The 17,259-nt window shown below is 36.8% G+C and overlaps 1 protein-coding gene across 1 annotated transcript; it reads right to left on the bottom strand.

Moving 5' to 3' along the window:
- Window positions 1-4,940: 4,940 nt before the first annotated feature.
- Window positions 4,941-14,718, bottom strand: LOC126977374 (trypsin CFT-1-like). The gene is made up of 4 exons (XM_050826140.1): window positions 14,659-14,718; window positions 12,301-12,475; window positions 11,213-11,471; window positions 4,941-5,315 (listed from the first exon to the last, which is right to left on the bottom strand). Exons 1-4 carry the CDS (start codon window positions 14,699-14,701, stop codon window positions 5,010-5,012), a joined length of 783 nt encoding a protein of 260 aa, XP_050682097.1. The 5' UTR covers window positions 14,702-14,718; the 3' UTR covers window positions 4,941-5,009.
- Between the last annotated feature and the right edge of the window lie 2,541 nt (window positions 14,719-17,259).

Below are 17,259 nucleotides of genomic sequence, written 5' to 3'. Positions count from 1 at the left end.
TGGCCAGCGTTGAATGCTGAACACAATCAAAAGCCTTAGATAAATACCAAGTGCATTCTGTGATTCCTCCCAGGCCTCAAAAATATTCCTGATGAGTTCAACACCTGCATCCGTAGTCGAGCGTCCCCTAGTAAAGCCAAGCCATGCAAGCAAAGTCATTAGACGGTGATAGCAATGTATCCGTAACTAGAGATACGTTATTGAAAACAGCCGTAAGACGCAAAATTGAGTTTTGCATTGGGCTGTGTTAGCATAAGATTGGCATAATTTCAGCTGTCAAATGCAATGACGTTCTATATCAAATAATACGCTAAGCTTACACTCACCTAAGTTAAATGGAGGGACGTTAGTTTTCAATTAGCCCAAAATGAGACTTATGAATGTCAAATATTTTACACCACTTCGGAATAGTTGAGAAGAAGAAATGGCAAAAAAGTCCTTACCATACTTTTTAATCTATTTACAGTTTTAAAATTTTACATTATATTTTTTACAATGTATGTAAAGTAACACCAAATAAAAGTCGACAGAGTGCAACGTGGGCACTATCCGAATTCAGTGATGATGGCATGATGTGGTATTAGCTATGTAGGATTAGTGAGTCATACTTTTTTGAAAAAGGTATCAAAACATCTTGAGAAGTTAGTGAAGACCCTTAACACCACCATCTTCAATAACCAACAATGGTCTATCCAGCAAGACTCAGCGCTGGGTCATAGCTTAGTCTCAGAAGCTTAGTCTACGCTGGTTAGTCTAGTCTGGTCTGGTTGGAAACGAACGTTTTGGACTGCATTAGAGCTATTGGCCGTCGACAAGTTCTGATTTTAATCCGCAATTAGTTTATGTTCAGGTTTAAAGAGCACGGCTTGCTTTAAACACCATAATTTGGAGTCCCTAAAAAACAATCCGTACGATGGGCAGTGAAGAAATTTTCCATGGAAAGAGTGTGTGCCTCTATTAAGAACTGGCTTCGACGTTTGAAGGACTGTATTGCAGCCAATGGAGACCACTTCGAATTAGCTTTTTTTAGTTTTAATTAATTTATATTTATGTATTAAAATAAAATACTGTAATAGTAATAAATGTTATTTGCAATAGAACTTTTTTTTGATTCAGCATGTATGGCAAGACTAGGTATTTTATTTATGTACATTTTGGGGCACAGGCCCATACATCTTAGTCCAGCTCCTTTATCATTACATTGTTTCCTTGTGTAAAATATATGACAGGCTTAAGAAACAGTTTATTGTTCATGCTGAAGCTTGCTATCAATTTTCAATGCTAAACTTAATGAAGATAAATCGTATTCTTTTATTATATGTAATCTTTATTATATAAATTAAAATAATATAACTTTATCTACATAGCCAAAGTTTTTATGATCGCTCAAATTATAGATAACATTTGTGCCTTGGTAAGTTCTTATTCAAAAATCCTACTGTACGATTTAGGAATATCATCATCATCAGCCGGAAGACGTTCACTGATGGACAAAGTCCTCCCTCAAACGTTTCCACGACGATCGGTCCTGCACTGCCTTCATCCAATATATTCCGACGATCTTGACCAGATCGTCGGTCCATCTTGTGGGGAGCCTAACAACAATGCTTCTTAGTCTAACTTAAGAGGATAAAAAAGTATGAAAAATAGATGCTCCTGGTCCACCTAATAATTCTTTATATTACGATTGTATAATCGAATGTAATATGAATATCATAATAAATTCTTTTGGTTTATATAGAATCCACTGTAATTTCATTATACAACGTGTTACAAAATACCCGGTAAAAAATATAATAAATTATCAAAGCCAAAAATGTTGTCAACCCTAGTAAGCTGTCATGTCAGGGAGGGAACCAGATTATTAAACAGAAAGGCCTATGTATCTATTTTACCTAATAATTGTCTACTTTAATGGTTTTCTATTTTTCATTCATAAATGTTTGCTCCCTGAATACAAAGATGTCATTATACTCAAGTACTGGCTTCAAAAGATTTTTATGTGAAGGACAGAGTGTATTTCCCAGATTGCCCAATGGTTGCCGAGATTGAACAGCGTGTTGGATCGGTTTTCGCATCAATAACGCCGACATGGTGGAAATGCCACACAAGCCATATGGCTTCGTCGGGATATCCCGACGAGAGAGGTTGTGTTTTGGACAAGGCTTGAGGAGCAAAACTTTGAGCCGTTTCTGCAAAATGGACGTTTATTATGAAAAAGGAGGTGTTCGTTTAAGTTGTTTCGTTAGGTTAGGTCTTTTAAAATTTTTTTCGTCCCGCGGATTAGGTAGAAAAGTAAATACATTCTGCGTAGTTTACTCTTTAATTTTAATTTTACTGAAATAGGGTTTGCACATCAGTGAAAATAATAATATTTTTTCTATTTTATTTGAGGTATGTTATACGACGTTACTACGTTTCTTAAATATTGTCAATAGACTCGTTATAAAGCCGCATTTAACCTCCTTTCGGTTTTACGGGTAGTTGTGCAACACCCTGTGTACTATCATTTGGGGGCTAGCTTTGTGAGTATAAATTTTGTAATTTTTAGTCATTATGGGTAGGTATGCTATAACATAGTTCGCCATACTTAGTGAATGGCATTGCTTACGGCGGCGTCGTGTGTCGGGTCCTTGTATTTGTTGGATGCAATTACTAATTGTGATAGTTATCGACCATCATGTTCACAAAGCATCCTAACACAAACATGAATCAAGGTTACAACCAAATTTGTTATGTATATGAGAGTCGTTGTAAAATACTCTATATTTTGATTGAAAAGAGTGGCCGTCGAGTTTCTTATATGTTCTTCTCACGAAATTTTATTTTGACTTTGACAGCTATGTCACTGCCTTTATTTACATATGTAAAAAAAAAATATATAAAAAAAATTGCAATTTCAGTACAGTCGTTCTCGCATAGTGGTGAAATAGGGATTCAATTTTAAATGTATATTTCCGTTTTTTTTCATCCTTGTACCATAACGAATGTAACAAAAAAATTATAGAAATAGGTCAAGACGTTTTTGAGTTTTAGCGCGAATAACGCACAAAAATTCAATTGTATATATATATACATAAATAGGATTTAAATTCACTTAATGAACGTCAAACTTAGCGGAAGTATCACTCATTCAAAAATGTATGCCTAAGACCTGAGTAGAACGGGCGCAACAAATCCAACGGACTCCTTTTATTCTAATAAAATTTCGGCTTTTCTTATAAAGTTTTGCCGTGAAAAAATAATTTGCAAGCATTATTGTCTTTCAGTTTGAAGGGCGCCGTAGCTAATGAGAGTACTAGCCTAATAAGACGTAAGATGTTATATCTTAAGAGCGGCCAACTCGTCATATTTTTAACCGACTTCAAAAACGAGGAGGTTATCAATTCGATCGGTATTTTTTTTATGTATGTACACCGATTACTCTGAGATTTATGATCCGGTTTACGTAATTTTTTAGTTCGATGCAGAATAGGTGCCATTTGGTCCCATAAAAATTTTACAGAGTTTGGCCCAGCAGTTTTCATTTTATGAAACATTTTTTGTTTACCTCGATGATATACCTAATTGTTTTTTGTGTGCTGCTTTTTTACGAGTTTTCATTCAAGTTGATTATACACTATAATAATTAACTGACACTAAAAAGTAATAAATACAAAAAAACTTTGTTCAAAAAAACCGACTTCAAAACTGAAAATTATCAAATGACAAAAAATTTAATTTAATACACCTTTACCTTTGATATTAATAAAATACTATTATTTGTATGTGCTAAATATTGATAGCTTTGAAGTCGGTGCCTAGCCAAATGTAATAGTAAGTCTCTCGCCTCTCGTGGCTTTGAGCAGGATAGCTTAGTCTAGAACAAAACAACCCAAGTGGACAGACACGTGTGGCCAGAAAACCTTAATAATTACAGTAAGTAAGCTGTTTATAATATTAAGTTTTATTTTGTTTAGGGCTTAGCACAGACTTAAAACCTAGGTAGCACATATAAATAATAGCATTTTATTAATATTAAAGGTAAAGGTGTAATGAATTAAATTTTTAGTTATTTGATACTTTTCAGTTTTTGAACTCGGTTTTTTTAAACGAATTTTTTTTTTTTCATATAAACACACATCCGGGATTACGGCGTTTTAACGCATCTTTTTTTAAAAAAGTTATTCTGATAGGAATCTAGGTTTCTATCGAAGCTTAAATACGAATAACTTAATAAAGATTTTATTTATTACACCCCTTATGTGAACCTTTAATATTAATAAATAGTAGATTTTACAAACGAGTGCACAAAACGAACAATTTTTATCCGAGACTTTTAGCTGATAGTAATGTCGAGGATAGAAAGGTTTTGTGGACGAGTTGTAAACTCTGCTTTTCATTTCGATTGCGAGGAAATAAAACAGTAGTATAACATGGAAATTTTTAACAATTTTAGCAAATTTGAAGAAAGTAATAAACGCACGAAAAAACAAGACCTGTTTCCCGCCGCGTTTTTTAAATCTTACGACATTGATATTAGGTTTGGGCTCCAGACCTATACAGCCTACTATTGAATTAATTTGATACTTTATATTTTAATTAATTAATTAAATAACCTACCGTATTTTAATTTTAATATCTTTTATGTCTTAAAAAACACATGAGGCAAATAAATTAAAGTAAATATTAAGATATAACAAATTCTATCTCTGAACTTTTTATTGTGTTTAGCTGTATGGCTCATTTTCTTTGCCTTAATATAGATACATGTATGAGAAGATCCTTTTGTGCACTTGTGCACAAAAATCGATTTAGTGCAGCCTATATCGTGCACAAATAAGCAATTCGAGAGCATGAGAAGTAAAAATATTATTATTTTTAAGTACTTCCTATCGATAGTGATGGGAAGTGATGAGATGGACATCCTAGACACCAGAGTTTAACAATGATACAATATAAAACCTCGTCAAATTATTTATTATGTACAGAAGACATTTATTACACAAATAAAACAAATTTGTACTAAATTAAACAGCATTTGCGACAATCCAGTTTGTATAAGATGCAACAGCGGTGTTGACTCCGGGGAAAGTGTCGTTGGCACATCTGTGTCCCCAAGAAACGATGCCGATGATGAGCTCCTCGTAGTAGAGTGGGCCTCCAGAATCACCTTGGCAGGCATCGCGACCACCGACGTCCAATAAGCCAACGCAGATCATGTTTTTGGTAACGATGCTGTTTCGATCCAACTGTAAATACCGACTAGCGCACAGTTCATTGTTGATCACGTTAACCTCTACATCTTGAAGGATTCGGGCCGCCACACCTCCCCACTGAAATAAAGCAGTTTTTAATAAAGCATACGTTAAAAGAAATATCTGAATACAATTCGTAGTACAATTAATAAGCTTATTAAAACAACAAACGTTGATGTCCTAATCTTACATAATTTATACGCCTAGATAGAGCCTCTTACTGCTGGACAACTGGCCAGGTTTATTACTTTAGTGTGCGTAACAAGCTACGAGTACGTCTTACACTCGCGATTTGTAGGTCACATTTTGTAAGTGTGCGTGCATTGGTCAAAATAGAGGTTAACAGACAACCTCATCAGTTTTTTTCGACGTTTTCACAGCAGTCATAGTATCTAGACATATACATGATTTTATGGAGGATCTATCAACAATTAATGCGCGTATTAGACTCATTGAATACATTTTTGACGCCTGGGAAAAGGCACAGGATGCATTGGGCATTTTTTGTGACTTTTTTCAAAGCATATGATTGCGTCCACCATGAAACTTTACTCCTAAAATTAAAGCATTATGGAGTAAAAAATAAAGCCCTTAATCTTTGTAAATCATATTTAAGTGAAAGAGTAATATATTCGATATATAATAACGATTTACGGTTTGTGGTAAATGATAGCAATGATTTCGTGTTGTTTTCTGGTGATACTTCTCTTATTTTTACAGTGAAGTGACGTGCAGATATTGATGACGAGGTAAACAATGCACTCTCAAAGATGGTGCGTTGGTTTGAGACGAATAATCTGCACTTAAACAGTAAAAAAACAAAGTGTTTAAGGTTCATTACAAGAAACACAGCGGAGGTACGAACCATCGTACTTATATATGACCAGAGATTGGAACTTGTGTACACTACGGTCTTAATAAGAAAGCTTCAGTAGGGTCCACATATTACCCAACTAGCAGATAGACTCAGCTCTGTGGCATATGCCGTTAGCAAGATTAGAGACTCGATTGTAGTATAATCTTAGTATAATCTAACGTAAAATGAAACGAGAGTGCTCAATGATTTAATTAATGAATCGATCCAACGTCGGACAGATATTATAAGGCATTATTCACTGCCACCCCAAATGTCTGAACACAGAAAAACACACGCACGCGTCCATTTTGCGTTGATTTGTTACTAACTGTAGCAGACGTTCAGATAGAACTTCGCAGTTACAATGGTCTTCAAGTGGAACGATCAAATCATTTTGTTTCATGATGCCCATTGCTGTGTGGAGTTTCTGGTCTCCCATCAGCAGCGTCCCCAGGTGGTGGATAGGGGAACGCCCCCCAGATATGGGAGGCACCGAGGAAATCAAATACCCGGCGTGAACCAAAACCAGCAGGCATGGGCAAGCCTTTAGTCCGGTAAGTCCCTAAGGGAGCCAACCCTAACAGAAAAGGAACAGGCTTGGGCGAGCCTTAAGTCCAGTAAGACGCGACCCTAAGGGATCCCACCCTAACAGAAAGGACAAAACTGTGGATCAGCCGAAATTATGAATGGCGGAGTTTAAAAATGATTTACCCCGGAGAATCCCTCCCTGAACCCTGTTCATTAGAACAGAGATCAGGCTACCCTACGTACTCTGGGGAGGGTGAATCTCGCTGTTACATGAAATCTACGACGTTAACCAAACCTACTCTACAACAAGTCTTCCATAAAGGACTATAATAATAAATAAGCCCAGATCAAATTCTTTTAGTGAATCTGCCAACAACAGTCACTTTCTGGTCAAAGCCAATCCTCCTATTGATCCCACGAAATCCATAAGCCAAGAAGCTAGCTAGACAGAGTCAACGAACAGAATAAGACTAAGAAACAGTCCCGACGCGCAAACTCGTACTCTATAGCAAACTAAACTAAATTACTGGCTCGCTGCTCCAGTCCCAACATCAAACAGATTCGATTTACTCGACGACGAAAGCCAAATCACTGCGAATCCAGCACCTAAACCTATCAGACCACCCCCCATATTTGTAGACAAAGTTAGCAATATGCAACCCTTATCAAAAATGTTAGAAGAAGTAGCGAGTAATGACTACGTAGTTAAAGTTCTACAAGGTGAACGAGTCAAAATTCAATCAAAATCATCTGATACATACTCCCTCATTTATAAGGAACTCAAAAAAAGGAACACTGAATTCTTTACATACCAGCCCAAACAAAATCGCAGCTTTCGAGTTGTACTAAAGCACATGCACCCGTCTACAGACACAGATGATTTTAAAGGCTGCCCTTGAAGAACTAAACCATAGAGTGACAAACATCTGGAACATCCAAGACAGAAAAACAAAAAAACCTCTACATATGTTCTATGTCGATTTACATCCAAACTCTAATAACAAAGACACATGCAATGTCAAAGTGCTTCTCCATTGTCGGGTTATATTTGAAGCCCCAAGACCAAAACGGGAGATACCACAATGTTCCAACTGCCAGGAATACGGACACACACACAAATTCTGCCACAGAAGGCCTAGATGTGTCAAATGCGTGGCGGCACACCATACCTCGGATTGTCCCCGAAAAACACGCTCCAGTGACGTAAAATGTGTCCTCTGTGAAGGGAACCACCCGGCCAACTACAAGGGCTGCATAGTATATAAAGAACCCCAGAGAGTTAAATACCCTCCACTTCGCTTGAGAAGGACTCTGGTTTCCGATCAACCTTAACACGATATAATTCATCACGAGCAATACAATATAAAACACAATTCCAAATCATACGCTGTAGCTGCCAAACAAAACCAAGCTACAGCAGTCAATCCAGACAATAATGAAACACAAAGCATTGCTCAACAAACAAACTCTCATGAGCCAACTGCTAACTATAACCAAAATGTTAGCTGAAATCACGTCTAAGCTGGCTTTTAATGATAAATACAATTAAAATATGTATTTGGAATGCAAAGGCTTATCAAACCACTCAACAGAGTTAAAAATATTCTTGACATCTAACGAAATCGACATAATGCTGATATCGGAAACTCATTTTACGTCCAAAAGTCATCTTTACATTAATGGCTATACCTTATACAATTCTAACCATCCAGACGGCAAAGCTCATGGTGGAACTGCCATACTTATTAGATCTAAAATCAAACACCATATGCATGAAAATATATCTAAAAACTACATACAGGCTACCAGTATCGTTGTGAACGACTGGTCTAGTGACTTTGTGATTTCAGCAATTTACTGTCCTCCGAGATACTCTTTTAAAGAGATCGATTTTAGTGACTTTTTTCGTCTCTGGGCAGCCGCTTCATTGCGGGAGGTGACTACAATGCTAAACATACCTTCTGGGGCTCTAGATTGATACTGCCACGAGGCAGAGAACTCTTTAAATGTATACAAACAAATAAACTAGATGTAGTGTCAACAGGACAGCTCACATATTGGCCAACTGACCCTAAAAAATACCGGATTTAATTGAATTTTGTGTTGTAAATGCTATCCGGAAAATTAACATATCTTGCTCTAGTTGTTTAGATTTATCATCTGACCACTCCCCAATCATTGTAGAGCTACGTACCAATGCTGTAGAAAAACTACCAAAATGTACACTCCACAAAAATAAAACTAGCTGGCCACTTTTTCGAGTACTTTTAGACAATACTTTTCAAAAATCCATCACCCTGAAGTCAGCAAGTGATATCACAGCTGCTGTCGAATTTTTTAACGCTAGCATACAAGACGCCGCCTGGACGGCAACTCCTAAAGATAATATTACCAAGCCAGCAACACAGGTTGACAATCCACCATGGACAAAATTGCTGAAAAACGAAAGGCAAGGAAACAATGGCAGCAAAGTAGATGCCCCATCGCACGCAAAAAATTAAACCACATGATAAGAGTTGTGGAACGATCTCTGAATGATGACCGCAACAGAGGTTTCCAAAATTACCTAAGTACCTTGGACTCCACTGCGGCCACAAATTACTCTCTATGGAAAGCCACAAGAAAATTGAAACAACCGACTATTACATCACCCCCCCTAAGAAATAATATAGGGAACTGGGCACGCACAGATGAGGAAAAAGCTGTGATCTTTTCACAACATTTAGCAAGTGTCTTCAAGCCTCACCCATACGAAGGAACCCCCGAGCATGAGAAAAGAGTCACTGACTATCTCAATACGCCTACAACAATACGACCAATCCCTTCAAAAATTTTTGAATCTCTGCTCCTTCAACGTATGCATCCTATTATAATGGATAAGAAACTTATCCCAGACCACCAATTTGGGTCCCGCAATAAACATGCCACAGTCGACCAAGTTCACAGATTAACTGAAAAAATTATGAAATCTCTTGAAGATAAAGCATACTGCAATAGCGCTTTCCTTGACATACCTCATATAAAGTCTTCCAGTCATACATTGAAGACAGACATTTTCTCGTGCAAAGTGGCGAAGCTTTATCAAACTTACATAGCATCGAAGCCGGTGTCCCGCAGGGAAGTATGCTCGGGCCTACACTCTACTTGCTCTATACTTCAGATTTACCTACTCCTGAATATGTAACAACTGGCACTTTCGCTGATACCGCCATTTTGGTTTCACATAATGATCCAACAGTTGCATCCTACTATCTGCAAAGTGGTCTGAATGAGATATCATCCTGGCTCAGAAATTGGAGAATCAAGGCTAACGAATTGAAATCAGTGAATGTGACTTTTACCCTTAAAAGAGCTACATGTCCTCCTGTTCAATTAAATAATGTAACAATCCCTTAACCGGAGCATGTGCGTTATCTTGGCCTACACCTAGACAAACGTCTCACATGGCAAAAACACATTTTCACTAAAAGAAAACAATTAGGCATCAAACTAAGCAAACTGCATTGGCTTATTGGACGTAAGTCACAGCTTTCACTTGAAAACAAGGTACTGCTTTACAAGGCAATTCTTAAACCCATCTGGACATACGGTATACAGCTATGGGGTACCGCATCACATTCAAATATTGAAATAATCCAACGGTTTCAGAATAAAACACTACGATTAATAGCCAATGCTCCATGGTTTGTACCAAATGATCTATTACACCATGACCTCGGAATACCAACAGTCAAGGATGAGATAACAAAATTTGCTAAGGCACACCAAACTAGAACAGTCAATCACCCTAAGATACTAGCAAAAGCCCTAATGAACAAAAGAACGAAAGTATCAAGAAGACTGAAACGCAAAATACCTCAAGATCTACTAACTAGCCAACAAGATGCTTAATTATGGAAATTGGTTTTGTCATAGGCCATTCTCCAAGCAAGCCAATATATAGTAGGACACACATATTATTGAATTTCCCAGCGAAGGAGACAGATTATAATAAAATGAATACAAATAAAAAAAAATGATGCCCGTTATATCTTTTGCAGTGAGCTGGCGTATCTAAAGTTGAATAATTGTCCTTTCCAAAGAGGTGTAACGTTTATGCATTAAAGGATCATATTCGGAAAGGCCCATGCTTCGATTGTGTATTGCTAACTATTGCATTCGCGAAGCTCCGTAAAATCTTCTCGTCCCAAATACCACAGTGTCTGAAGACGAAGGTTTTCACCAGTATGTGTTGCCAGTGATGACTTACGGTACGCAGACGTCGTCGCTAACTATGGGCCTTATAAGAAAGCTCATGGTCTCTCAGAGAGTAATGGAAAGGGTTATGCTCGAAGTTGCCCTGCGAGATCGAATCAGAAATGAGGATGTCCATAGGAGAGCCAAAGTTACCGACATAGTCCAAATGATTTCGAAACTGATTGTGTAGGCCCCCAGATGATCTGGTCAAGATAGCCGGAATAAGCCCGGTTGAGGGCAGCGCCGGACCGATCGTCGTGGAAATCATTGGGGGAGGCTTTGTCCAGCAGTGGACGTCTTCAGGCTGATGATGATGATGATTGCTTTCTAAGTATTTTATTTGAGAAATATCTACCGTAGTAGTTCCCCATCCAGCATGTACAACACGAAGACCGTCAGGGATATAGCCGTCTTGAACTATGATTGTGCCCCTTTGGATTTTCGACGTGAAAATTAGAGGAGTGGAGAGTTTCACGAGGGTGATGTCACCATCGAATCTGGATGCAACTCTGTATTCTGGGTGGTTGAGCACAGTCGAGATGTAGTGGACGACACCACCGGTGTTCCTGTACGTGCTGCCAGCTCGGATGCGCCGGTGAGGAGCATGGGCTTGACTGAAAAGTATAAAAATATTACCCGATCAAACGTTATATAGCCTTGTGTTACAGTTCAGTCTCATTAAGTGACCCACGATATTAAGTGCTCAGCGTGTCCTAAAGAAGTTGTAACTTTATTGGTTAATCATATCTATAAATCAGGTTAAAAAAGTTTGCTCATGGCCAACCCTAATAGTTGCACAACCTTAATGGTTGTACGGAAATAAAACCAACAACAAGAAGTCAGAGAGTTTTAATAAAATTTAAATAAATCTAAATCATTTTATTCATTTTGATACTTATGTTATGTTACCACCACTTCGGAAAAGGTTGAGATATATATTTCTTTATATGAGAAGAGGTGCCAAGAAAATCATTGCTGCTCTTTCAATCAACATTTGCAACTTTATAGTTTCACAAATTATTTTAATTACTATATACTATATAAAATGATGACCAAAATACTCAAACGCCCTACACGAGTAAGTAAAAAATGTATAAATGAAAATACAAGAGTTATTGAGTGCAGTCAAAATGCTGTAGACGCATCAAGCCACACACACTGTATATAAATAAAGGTATTATAATGCGAGCATTTTATAAGCGATTATAAAAATATATATAAAAGTGTAAATATATGATATAACTTTAATATTATCAACATGAAGTAGAGTCTCCAATAATAGAATCATCCACTGACTATCTATCGCCTCCCTCGACCGTAATATAAAGGTAGGGACCGACCCGCCCCACGACGCTGCGTCAACACAATATTGTTTGAATTGCCGTCAATATAAAAAGTTCCGAAGAAATAAACTTGGAATAATAATGGGTTGTGTATACTAACCCTGATTCAAAACAGTGAGCTGCAGACAACACGTAGGTGGCGGTGAGGATGTTGGCAGCACATCCTTGACTCCAGGTCATTGACCAGGTATTGTAAGTATCTAATTGGACTATCCATGGATAATTTTCTATTGTAGTGTCTTGCCCTCCTACAATTCGTTTTGCCTTTGCCGCACCTGAAATATTCGAGATGTGTTCATGACGAGTATTCCGAAGATCTGTTTCACCTGATCTCTGTCACCACATTCCACCTTCGTACGACACGTAACAAGTTATTCAAATTCAAATTCAAATATTTTTATTCAAAATAGGATGTGATATCACTTATTAAAAGTCAAAAAACTACCACCCATTCCAAAATGAATGCCTCAGACCTGAGAAGAATGAGCGCAACAAACTCAGCGGGCTATTTTTTTCCATCGAATAAATATGTTTACAAAGTAATATTGTACAATTAAACTTATTATTTAATAGCCTGAGGGCGGTCACTCCATTCCCAATCTGTGGTATCATTAAGACAGTCATTTATGTTATAGTAACCTTTACCACACAAACGTTTTTTAACAATTTTTTTGAATAACATTATACTTTTGTTTTGAACATTTTCTGGGATCTTGTTGTAAAAGCATATACATCGCCCCACAAAAGACTTACTTACTCGACTTAGCCGAGTAGTAGGCATCATCAGTTTATGTTTGTTCCTGGTGTTAACATTATGGTTATGACAGTTTCTGGCAAATTCACTTATGTGCCTATGAACATACATTACATTATCAAGAATATATTGAGAAGCAACAGTCAAGATGTTAATTTCTTTGAATTTTGCTCTCAATGATTCTCTAGGACCTAGGTTTTAAATAGCGCGAATAGCCCTCTTCTGCAGCACAAATATTTGAATTTATGAAACATGAATAAAATTAAAGTATATTATACTGCTTTCTTTAAATCAGAAACACTATATTATTATGAAATACAGAATGTATTGAAATTATAATCACGAAACTGTGTTTTCCTGAACCATTACCTTCTTTCAAGAGGCTTTGATTCAAAATTTTACTGGGTATGGTTTTCCAAGTCCAACAAACCAATACATTTGAAATGGTGTCGAGACTTACCACCATATATTGTATCGTCAGTTTTACTGCAGTTCGTAGCGTTTTACTAGAGTTTATAAAGATACTTTGAGTACATAAAACTGCTGCTTATATTTTTCTGATGTTTAGTCTCAAAGCGTTGATCCTATCTACGTTACTATCAGAAAATATAAATATGTATAACTTGTTATGAAGACGTCATAGCCTTCCTCTCCTTAACCGGTTTCGTCCCAGTCCGCACTTGTCAACAATTATTATTATTTGATACAAAGCTCAATCTCTGGTATAACAGATGTTTGGAAAATTCCTTTTGTTTGAAGCGGTTAATCTTTGAGTTTGTAAGAAATTTTAATTTACTTAAAGTGAAAATGTAAAGGAATTGAAGCCACATCCCCAAATACAATCTCGTTTGCAGGTATTTAGTAACAAGAGCGTTAAAAGGGCACTACATTCCTGACGACGATGACAAATGACAACGACAGAATCTGGTATTTGTCGGAGTTTATTTTTTACAGAGGAACTAATAAGGATACGGCTACCCAGATCTGGGAGTCAACAAATTGAGATATGCCGACACGAATATAAAATTATTCACAGAACGCCTTGCGTTTGCCGGAACCCAAGCCATCTATAATCCATGACAACGACCACAGTGGAAGGTACCTGTGCAAACACATTATCAACTATCGCTTGGATGTGGACCATAAGACGACCCAATCCGAAGATCTATACGAATAGACAAGTGCCTACTCTCGTTGCCGAGGAGATAGCATATTTTCATCCAAAGGAACACATATTCCCCGGCATGGCACGGCCGGTCGTGCTGTAGTTGTATGACGTCAGTCTCGTCAATCAATTCTCGAATCAGTCCTTAGTCGCCTACTAAGACATCCATGAATTTGTTCCGTTCTTTACACGCGCTGGGGTTGCCCAAGAAATTTGGTACATCAATTTCAACTATTTTATGACACAAAAAAGCAACAAATCGATTTTATTCAAAAGCCTTAGAAAATTTTAATGAATAATTATAAAACACTTGTTTTAAACTATATTCTCCTTGAATCTATGAATTACTATTTGCGTCTTTGACAATTATCGCCTTTAAAAAACTACGTAGAAAAAATAGCCAACAGTTCTGAGTGCATTTCAAATTAAGGTGCCCGTGATTATTTAGACGAATAGTGATAATAACTTTATGGAGAATTCTTTTTTTTATGGATATTCTCATTCAATTCAAAATAAAATCGTGTTAATGAATAAAATACCTGCAGCAACGAAGAGCACACACACAGCGAGGAAAGCCTTCATGATGTACTTTTGAAATACCCCGCACTAACAAGATACATAGAAAGACGGGTGCTAATATTTAAACAATTATTTAATCTAAGTTTTTACGAAATAATTTACTACATAAGGTAAAAGCACCTATTTTGGCACATCAAGCACATATAAAAACATATTATATTTAATCACAAATTAACAATACTGATATATATATTTACTATACTTATTATCAATACACTCATGACATGAAGTAAAAAATATCACAACGCAGAGCTGTTTTGTTTTTATAGAATATTGGTTACATTAAAAAATAGAAATAATTAGAAGATTTCCGTTTTCTGTTTGAACATCCACCACGCTTCATTGAGTGTCTTGTACCGAATCTATAACGAGTAGTGTTCCAACGAGCTGTTTGACCTGATTCCTACCGTTGTATTGCACCTTCAGACGACACGCCACAAATTAGAATATTATCGCCACCATCTGGATATGTCGCTCCTCCACAGTGCGGTTTTCAAGAAGCTTTCTTCCACAGATAACTAAGCTGTTGAATGAGCTTCCCTGTGCAGTGTTTCCTGGACGATACGACATGGGTACATTAAAAAAAGTGAGTACACCTTTCTAGGAGGTCAGCAACGCTCCTGTGGTTCCTCGTGTTGCAAGAAAATGTGGATGGCGGTGACCACTTAACACTCAGTGATCCGTACGCTCGTTTGGCCTCCTATTCCATTTTTTTTTTAAGTTTAATATATATTTTAGGTGATTGCCTTGTCACCGCTTGATAGTTATTGAAACTATGACGTGTACTGATAGTGTTCATAGTTTTTGTTCACGAACGCTCAGAAATGAAGGGGTGGTCATAATTGAATATCTACCCCCTTATTCATAATGGTCCGCTAACTTAAAACAGCCGCTAAGGAGTGTTTTTTCTCATTCTGACTTAGGTCAATAGAAGAAAACAGAGTGAGAATTAGCAATGCTTTAAGTAAGCAAACTATTATGAATAAGGGGGCTAGACCATTGAGCTACTGTTACTAACTCCAACTAATATATTATGTAGAAAGAATATAAAAACTGGGTAACAAAATTCGTGCAAAACGGCGTGGCAAAATAGTAAAAATTGTTTTGTATCATCAATATTTTACCCCGGCTCACAGGTACACTATTGTAATTTGAGATGCTGACTTTGAAATACTTTAGCATCCTCCCGACGTAGCCGACAGTGATGTCGGTCTATTTCAGAAATAAAGAGAAAGATTATTTAAAAGAACAGAGATTCTAAGATTATGAAGTCATAGTCACCGACGTAAGAGATTATTTGTGCAGAATGAAGAGTTTCTTAAGAATAGAATCTTAAGTTTAGTGAATATATATTCCAAGAGGTTATGCTAAGAGGTGAATAAATAAAAATAAAATTAATTTAATAAAAGTTATCGGAAAATTGCATTCTCACTTCTGATTTAACGCCCTACTTGTAAGGAACTTCTTCATCAATTATAGCTAAAAGCTATCTCTTGCTAACACATTGAACTTATAATGTCTTATACGTCAGAGGTTTAATACGAGCGGAGATTGAATAGAAGGGCTCTAACTTTATTTTAATATGCGATTTATGTGCTTATTTCGTGTATTTCAACTAACAATTAGTTAGTAAGATAACTGAACGGGTTTACGAAGGTTAATAATAAAAAAAGAATGCTTGCAAATATATGTACAATACTAAGATAACATTAAATTAAAACTATCATTACGGGGAAGCGTACCAAGACTATTGGCAGCATTTTCGCGTTGGATAGCTAGGCTGATCCGTTGGTCAAGTAGCTGCCAGCGCTTGGGTTACCATTAGGATTATGGCGGCGTGTAGATAGTACATTGTACATTCTCCGTACCTATGGGCTGCTCGAGCCAAGTGTCTCGACACCAAACGGGACAAAGATAAAAGACTGTGTGCGTCCCACACCAGCGCCTTTCCCCGTGCCCAATGGTCATTCCATCAGGACTCTTGCCATCGCGACGAATACCATTTGGTTCTAAAACAGCTGGTATAAAAATGCCCTGCGGATGACTTCATTATCGCTGGCATGCAGGAGTATGAGTATCTTGAATTTTTTGTATTTTTTTAATCAATTTATTATAGCGACCTGTTATTGCTGATTTTACCCTTCACCATACGTAATCAGTAGTACGATCATAAGCAACTAAAATTTTATGACTTGAGATAATTGATTATAATAATCCAACTTCAATCTTTGCGCTTGAAGAAAAGTGAATTTAATGTAATAATTGGATTTAACCAATCTACGTGAAGATAAAATATTTGTAATCCTAATCGTTTCTAATTCTATTATTCAGTGACAAGTTCTAATTTTGGACTTTAAGCGCTTTAAACAACGTAATCTTTTTAACGAAGGCGTCACGTTTTGGTTGAAACTAGTTTATTACTTCTTAAAATATTATTGAATGCGATATAAATCGTCATCATCAATTAATATTTGTCAAAAATGAATGACCATTGCACGCCACGTGAGCGAAGCGTTGTGAAAAGTTTGTGCTCTACTATCGACGTGTCAAAAAAGCAGTTT

Source organism: Leptidea sinapis, chromosome 2 (assembly GCF_905404315.1).
Source record: "Leptidea sinapis chromosome 2, ilLepSina1.1, whole genome shotgun sequence".
Classification (NCBI taxonomy): domain Eukaryota; kingdom Metazoa; phylum Arthropoda; class Insecta; order Lepidoptera; family Pieridae; genus Leptidea; species Leptidea sinapis.
This window is presented reverse-complemented; position numbering and strand designations above follow the sequence as displayed.

Excerpts from the sequence above, each read along its gene's own strand:
- LOC126977374 (XM_050826140.1), bottom strand. The coding sequence starts at position 14,701 with ATGAAGGCTTTCCTCGCTGTGTGTGTGCTCTTCGTTGCTGCAG. Across the intron at positions 12,476-14,658 it reads TGTGCTCTTCGTTGCTGCAG|GTGCGGCAAAGGCAAAACGA; the intron begins GTATTTTATTCA and ends CGAATATTTCAG. Across the intron at positions 5,316-11,212 it reads CTGGATGGGGAACTACTACG|TGGGGAGGTGTGGCGGCCCG; the intron begins GTAGATATTTCT and ends GCTTTATTTCAG.